The sequence below is a fragment of the Notamacropus eugenii genome, chromosome 5 (genome assembly GCF_028372415.1).
Source record: "Notamacropus eugenii isolate mMacEug1 chromosome 5, mMacEug1.pri_v2, whole genome shotgun sequence".
NCBI classification, from domain to species: Eukaryota; Metazoa; Chordata; class Mammalia; order Diprotodontia; family Macropodidae; genus Notamacropus; species Notamacropus eugenii.
The window spans coordinates 44,440,742-44,448,554 of record NC_092876.1 but is presented as its reverse complement, the minus strand read 5'-3'; the positions used below and the strand labels follow the sequence as shown (position 1 = coordinate 44,448,554).

The window sequence follows — 7,813 nt, the reverse complement described above, 5'->3', positions numbered from 1 at the left end:
TGTTGAAAACTTAAATAAATAAATTTAAAAAAAGAATAGTTGTGCGAGATCCCACAAGTCATTTCCCCTCCCCTGGCCTCAGTTTCCCCATCTGTAAAATGAGGGGGCTGGACGAGAACGGTCTCAGAGGTCCCTTCCAGCCTGGGATCCTTTTCCCCTCTCTGGGTCTCTGTCTGCCCCGTCTGACACTTGAGGGGTTTGCATCAGAAACCCCTCCAAGGTCCCAGCTCGCTCTAAGTCTAAGAGGCTGGCTGGGCTGTTCGCGGAGGACTGGACGGGGCGGGGCGTAGGGGGTGTGGCGGGGGCGGGGTGAAGGGGGCGGGGCTGGGCGGGGCGTCCCCAGCTCCCGCCAATTTCAGGCCCGTTGTCCGCGCGGGCGGTGCCGTTCTCGCGATATTTCGCCGCCCAGGCCGGGGAGTCCCAGTCCGGGCACGCTCTCGTCAGAGCGCGGCTTCGGGCGGCGCAGTGCGCAGGCGCGGCCGGTGGGCCGGCGGGATTGTCGGGGCGACAGCGGCGGCCGCGGCCGCCGCCCGAAGCCGCGGTCCGTGGCCCGCTCCGCCCTGAGCGCCATGGCGCCGGCCGCGCTGGGCTCCGAGGCGCGCCTGAGCCTGGGCACCTTCCTGCTGGGCGCCTCGGTGGTGGGGCTGCCGCTGCTCACGCGCTCCGGCCTGCAGGCCCGCACCGTGCTGGCGCTGTACGTGGCGGCGCTCAACGCGCTGCTGCTGCTGCTCTACCGCCCGCCGCGCTACCAGGTGAGCCGGGCCCCCCGCCGGGACCGGGAGGGAGCCCACCCGGCTCTGCTCCCGAGGCTCGGGGACGGCTGCGCCCTGGGGGCCATCCAGGAACCGGCGTGGGGAGCCCCTCCTGCCCTGAGTCAGCTTCGGGAGCGGTGGAGACGGTGGTTTGGGGGACCCAGAGAGCGGTGGTGGGGAGCCAGTGGGGCACGGGCTGGGGTCAGCCCCTAGGAGCCTGGCTTGGGGGGCCCCGCTTTGTCCTCAGGGCGCTGTGTCACACAGCGTTCCTCATCAGTATTGGGGAGCCGGGCTTGGAGGTGCCAGTGTTCCGGGGGAGGCTGCCCTTCTTAGGGCAGAGGCTGGCAGGGTGTGGGGCTTGCCTGGATCAACAGCTTATGAGCACTGGGGGGCTATGGGGAGCCATTGGCACCGAAGAACGGGGGAGCCGTGGACTGGCATTTATTTGGGTCATTTTCTTTTGAGCAGTGAGGATCTGTGGGGTTTGGGGGTTCTAGGCAGTAGTTAGGAAGAGCCCACTGAAGGACTGGGGGTGGAAGGGGGAGGGGCAGGGAAAGGGAGCCAGGGTCCTTGTGATAGTGAGCCGTGGGGTTTTTTTGGGGGGGATGGCATGAAAGGCAAAGAGTCCACGGGAGATGTTGGGGTGGTGCTTACCAAGAGTGGTTCCTTGTGAGGAGTGGAGAGCTGTTTTTTCGGGGTTCAGGAATGGGAACCATGGGGAAGATGGTACTTGGGTCAGTTTCTTGTAATGGGGAGCTCCGTTTGGGCAGGTACAGAGCTGCAGATACTGGGGGACCTTTGAAGAGCTGCTGGTGTTAAGAGATAAGTAGGAAGGTTATGGGGTGTTGGAAACTGAAGTGTGGTATGAGGGCTGTTATGGAGACCCTTGGTTATGGGGGCGGGTGAAGACTTGGTGGTCCCCTAGATCAGTCATGAGTTAGGGAAGTAGAGCTTAGAAGGGCTTGGTCAATGGGTGGGGACGGTTTAGGAGGCGGTAATTTTGGAAAGCTACTGTTTCAAGGTGGAGGCCACAAGTTGAAGTTAAAGTTAGTTAGTTATGGGTTATGGGGGTGGCTTTGACCCCTCTGTTATTAGGGTGGGCGGTTATGGAGTCTGGCAGATAAAGCTTGGGTGAGAGGGTTGGAAGTGGTAGTTCCTGGGGTCAGTTATGAATTATGAGAAATAAAGCAGTGGGGGAGGATGTGTAGCTGTAGTAAATAGCTTACATGGGTAGTGATGGTAGGGGAATTATAATTACTGGGGTTAGCTGGCTAAGAGTTTTAGAGGGGAGTGCTTGGTTAGGGGGGATTAGAGTGGGCAGTAGAGGTAGTGATTACTGGGGTCAGTTATGGGGAACATTGGGGGTGGTCACTGGGAGGTGCATTGGGGTAGTATTGGTTAATGTGGGGTATGGCTGGAGTGGCCTTTGTGTGTGTGTGGAAGGTGGATTAGGCTGTTGATCAGGATAAAGGGAAGCCAGGGATTAAGTGTTAGATGAATTAGTGACTGAATGGAGGATGGTGAGAGTAAAGTGTGGGGCCAAGTTCTCCTTCAGAAGGGAGTTCATGTCAGATTCCACCCAACTGAGTTTTGTGGGTGGGGTGCATTTGGGAGACTGAAGAAATGAGTGTTAGGGAGAGTAAAGGGATAACGGGGACATTGGGTTATGGGGAGGGGGCTGTGGAACAATTTAGCACTAAGGAGTGGGATACAGGAGATAGGAGTGATGGTTCTGGGGGGTACATAGAGTGTGTTGGAGCAATGGTATTTAGTTGATAGGGGGAAATAGGGCACATTAGGAAGTTTAGGGGGGACAGGACTGGGAGCTGCGTGTAGGGTATGTGAAGACTAACTTTGGGGGGTAGTAGGGTGTGACATTAGAACTTTGTGGTGAGAAATCAGTTAGTCGGTTTTTTCAGTAGCTCTTTGTGACCCCATTTGAAGTGGTTTGTCATTTTCTTTTCTAGCTCATTTTACAGATGAGGAAACTGAGGCAAACAGGGTTAAGTGACTTGCCCAGGGTCACCCAGCTGGTAGGTGTCTGTGACTAGCTTTGAACTCAGGAAGGTGAGTCTTCTTGACTTCAGGCCCAGCACTCTAACCACTGCACCATAGGCCTAGAGAGCAGGATGCGTAGGGATCAGCAGGAGAGTTCTGTGGGCATTGGAAATGTGGTGGAAGAGGTTGGTGGGGATGTTTGGAGCTGGGCAATAGTGCCAGAGCAGTTGGGGGCACGATGAGGAAAGGGATGTCAAGGGATGGAGAAGGCTTATGGAAGTTTCTGGTATCTGAGAGGGGATGGGAATGATGGGACCTTCAGAATGGAGTCAAGGAGGTGGGGGTGGTTAAGGAGTAGGAGTGGGTGGGGGTAGTTGGAGTCAAAATGAGGGAAAGGTTGGGGCACTTGGGATGAGTAGAAACTCTGGTTGAGGAATAGGGATAGTGGGAGATTTGGCGTGGTTGAAGTTGTGGGCACCAGAAGGTTGGAGCGTTAGGAGCATTGGTGGGTGTGAGTAAAAGACAATGGTTAGGGAAGGCAGTAGTGATGGCAGGCTTTGAGAAGGGCCTCTTTGGGAGCAATTGACAGGCCAGGACCTTTATGTGGCTGAATTTCTGGTGGGGAGTGGACAGGGAAGATGGTTATTGGAGGAGAGGGGAGCTCCCTAAAGTCCCTGTTCCATGTTTAGGTCTGATGGCTGGCTTCCCCCAAGAGTACTGGGGGGATCTTTGGAGGAGAGCTTGACACCCTCCCTACCTAGGGAAGTGGGTGTCATTAGCAGTTCGTGCTTTTCAGCAGCTGCAGCAGAGGCAGATGTGCGTGGGGTGCAAACATGTGACTTTATTTTATATAACTGAAGGTGTTCTGTGCCAAGTTAAAGGGCCGGTCCCTGTGTTGGCCCCCGAGGTGTAGTGCTCTCCAGAGCTCTGCCCTAGATTTTAGGGGTAACCTTGGGGAAGAACATGTTCTTTGGTTGTCCTCTCAATAGACTAGATTCACTAATCCCCTTTACAAAATCCTGAACTGAGGCTGGGGGAAAAGCTTGTCTTTGAAATGTCAATGTAAAAGGTATTGCCACATCTGGGTCAGCATTCAGAGGTTTTTGCATTGTGGTGCAGCATCCTGTGGGGACTTGTGAGGTGACAGAGCCTTTCTCCCTCTCTCTCTCTTTCTCTCTTTCTTTCTCTCTTTCTCTTTCTCTCTCTCTCTCTGTCTCTCTCTCTCTCATTCTTTCTCTCTTTCTCCCTCCCTCTCTTTCTTTCTCTCATTCTCTCTCTCATTTCAGATAGCCATCCGGGCCTGTTTTCTTGGCTTTGTCTTCGGATGTGGATTGCTGCTAAGTTTTAGCCAGACTTCTTGGAATCATTTTGGCTGGTAAGCAATAACTTATTAATTTTTGTTTTTCAGTGAGGGGTGGGTTGGGTTGGTATGGATAGATCAAGGAATTAGAAATAGTGCTTCATTACCCCTTTCACCTCTTGGTCACAGTATCTCATCTCTGACTTACTGAAGGCTATTCTGTACTTGGTATCAATTCTTTCATCGCCAGTTTCTGGTCAGATTCCTTGGTTTCAATCATTAGGATTAATCATCATCATCTGGCCCTGTTGTTGGCAGGAGACAGGTCTGAATGAAAATCTCCCTGCAGGAGTCCCTCACCTGTTTGCTCCATGATGTGTCTCATCCTGACCTGAATGGGATTCAGATCAATGATATCAAGGTGAAAGGCTGTGTTTTGGATTCATAGGCCTTTTCCATCTCTAATTTTTATTAGGTCACATCTAGTGCATCCCCCATGGGCCATTGTAGGATTTTTCCCTACAATATGATTTCAGTCCCTTGAGCCTTCTAGTCCCTGACCTGGATATGAACCAGTGACCTAAAGGTAAAAAGCTTTCTATCCTATTATCAGTACTGTGAGCCATCTAAGCCTTCTTTACTGGAATTATGTTGCAGTTGTGTTGAACTTTATAAATTGACATACTTTGTAGCTTTATATTACACTCTGCCTCCATTTTCATGCTTTCTCCCATGTGGCCATTTTTAAGAGGTCTGAATGGCACACTGTATAGTAACCTAATATTTTCTTGTTTATGGAATTGAAAAACTGAGTCCCAGTGAACATTTTTGTTATCCAAAGGAAGAGTGATTCTGCAGCAGGTGCTGGCGTCGGGCTTTGGACCAGGCGACAGCACACGTTTCATAGCTGAGCAGCGCCACAATCCAGCTCTACGTTTTGGTTCACTCTAGACTCTGCCATCTGTCTCTCTTTTTTTTTTTTAGGTATATGTGCTCCTTGTCACTATTCCATTACTCTGAATATTTAGTGACAGCGGTTAATAATCCTAAAAGCCTCTCCTTGGACTCTTTTCTTCTGAACCACAGTTTGGAGTATACAGTGGCTGCTGTCTCTTCTTGGATAGAGTTCACAGTTGAAAATTACTTTTGGCCAGGTTGGTATGTATACCTTTCCCCTTGGGTATGGGATTTTAAGGAGAATAGCATTTGACTGCTTTTGGGGTCTAGATACAGGTTTTCTTTTTTTCTCCCTTCCTTCATCTAAGCCATTTAGGAAGGATGAATCTTTCTGCTGGGTATCATTTCTTGACTTTGAATCGAGGGCAAAGTCATCAACTTTTTTTTCTTTTACATCCAATGTGATGTGTTTTGTTTAAATTTCTAGTTTTCTATAGTTCCAGACCAGTGGTTCTCACAAAATCTTTTTTGTGCTGTGGACCCCTGGGGCATTCTGATGAAGCCTATAGAGACGGCTTCCTTTTCAGAATCATATTTTTAAAATGCATAAAATTTTTAAAAATACACACAATGCAGAAAATAGAACATATAGTATTACAAAGGAAGCCAATTATATTGAAATAGTTATTTACAAAACCTTTAAACTCTTGTAACTGTAATGTACTTGAAATCGAGTGAAATAGAACTGTGACCTTGTGAACCATGAAATAAAAAGTTGACTCTGGAAGTCCCTGGCCAAATGCACTCCACCTTCTCCTACTATTCCGTCCTTCATCACAGCCATGACCCAAGTCATCGGTGATGGAGTTGGTGTTCCTAGCAGCCAGGGCACATAACTGCTCACACAACTTTTAAGCCAACTACTTAGAGGAAATAGGCCTTGGGTATTGGAGCACTGTCCTTTAATTCCTTGCTTTATGGAGAAGTATTTTATTTTATGTAGATGTATGGACCATCTAAGTTCGGGAGGAATATTGGGCTGACGTAATATCACTGCTGCTATGACCGGAGTGCTAACATGTGGTCCTGGAAAAATAATTATGTCATCTTTCCATCTCTGACAGATGTGATATCTTGGAGCTGGATTTTAAGCAGAAGTGGTAAGGTTCCCAGGGGAATAGTCCAATTTGTTTTCTTTTGTGTCTTTGATTACAGAAATGAAGCAGATAACATGGCTCAGTGTCACTGGGTTGCTTATGGTGGTCTTTGGGGAGTGTCTTCGGAAAGCTGCCATGTTTACAGCTGGTTCCAACTTCAACCATGTTGTTCAGAATGAGAAATCAGAGACACACACTCTGGTGACAAGTGGCGTATATGCTTGGTTCAGGCACCCCTCTTATGTCGGATGGTTTTACTGGAGTATTGGAACTCAGGTACTGTTTGTAATTGGAGAGCAGTCTTCTCTCCGGTTGTGGTTTTTTTTAGGATTTTCATTGTAACATGTTTTCAATGAGAACCTTCCTGAAATCTTCCATAGGCCTGGTTTAATGGTGTGGTGTCTTTTGCTCAGGAGTCTCTCTTCACTCCAGGCCCTCCTCCATTGCCTCAAGGTAGCATGACTTCTCCTCTTGAAGCTGATAATGCCAGAACATAAGTTCTGTCTGGTTCCCCCAAGCCAGAAGGGCTTTCTGTGTAGACCCAGCATGTCTGTCCTTTGAGGATAAGCATTGCTTATTGGAAACAAGCTCATCTTGTAGGTTGGCTCCAGAATGGTGAATTTTTCCTGTCCAACAACTCCCAAAGGTCTTCCCAATTGGAGAGAGTAGTTTCAGTCTGCATCAGTGAAGGGAGCACCTGCACCCACACCCACAAAATCAGTGTGCTTTCCCAGAAGTGGTAAAAGGTGGTATGTCTCAAATTGACATGCCCTCAGTGTGCAAATGCTGGGGGGATGCTGTCTACTGCTGACCTTACCTGCTTTTTCCTCTCTTCCTCCCTCTCTGGCACAGTGTGGGGGCAGATGATCAAGTGAGAGTCTGGGGAGAGTCTGGGCAGAATCTAGAGAAGGTTTGCCTTGATAATTCAGCTCTGTCACTGATGAGCTCATTTAATGAGGTCACACTAACAGTTTTGGGCCAATGTGACCTAAATAGCCTTGCTCTGTTTCTTGACCATGGATCATTGCATTGCTCCTTGGAAGCTGTCTCTAAGGTAGTCAAGCCATCAGATAGGGCTCAGTAGGAGGGCCAGGCCAGATCACCTCCAAAGAATCCCCTCACCCCCCAGATTCCACTTTACTCACTGCAAAGGGTGTTATTGCCCTCAGCTACTTCCTCTGGCTTTGATATTTTCACAGAACCATATTTGAAACATTTTGTAGCTTATCAAGTCTGCAAACTTCCAAAATTCACACTTGCCAGATTGCTGAGAATGCAGACGTTTCCATCATCTGCTCCAAGATGCTGTGAAAGATGTTTAGTGAGTTAAGTGCTTAGGGATCTGAGGGGGCACACACATTTAGGAGATGGAACGAGGAGGAGGCTGTGGCTTTTTTCCAGTTGTTATTAAGAAACTAGAAGGAGAGTCACAGCATCTGGTCATTTATTTGTAATAACTCACATTTATGTCGGTTTGCGAAGTACTAGATGGGGAAAGCCTTATTATCATCAGCACTATTTTATAGATGAGGAAACTGAGGTGGAGAGGGAAGGGGAGTTGCCCAGAGTCACATTGCTCATTGTCAGTCCTGGGAGTTTTAACCTGAGTCTCTCCTGATCCTAAGTCTGACACTCCATCATCCCGTTCTGTCTCTTAGGGAAGGGAAGGGAAATTTGAGATTACCTCATGCCACCCACATCTGTGAGGG

The 7,813-nt window shown here is 49.2% G+C and overlaps 1 protein-coding gene across 1 annotated transcript in view; it reads left to right on the top strand.

Annotated features, from left to right (window-relative positions):
* Positions 1-490: 490 nt before the first annotated feature.
* The window catches only part of ICMT (isoprenylcysteine carboxyl methyltransferase), an 11,925-nt gene continuing 4,602 nt past the window's right edge, over positions 491-7,813 (top strand). Inside the window, exons 1-4 of the mRNA XM_072608698.1 lie at positions 491-752; positions 4,037-4,125; positions 5,035-5,204; positions 6,163-6,380. Coding sequence (XP_072464799.1) covers positions 570-752; positions 4,037-4,125; positions 5,035-5,204; positions 6,163-6,380 — 660 coding nt within the window. The 5' untranslated portion in view covers positions 491-569. The remainder of the gene's footprint in view (positions 753-4,036; positions 4,126-5,034; positions 5,205-6,162; positions 6,381-7,813) is intronic.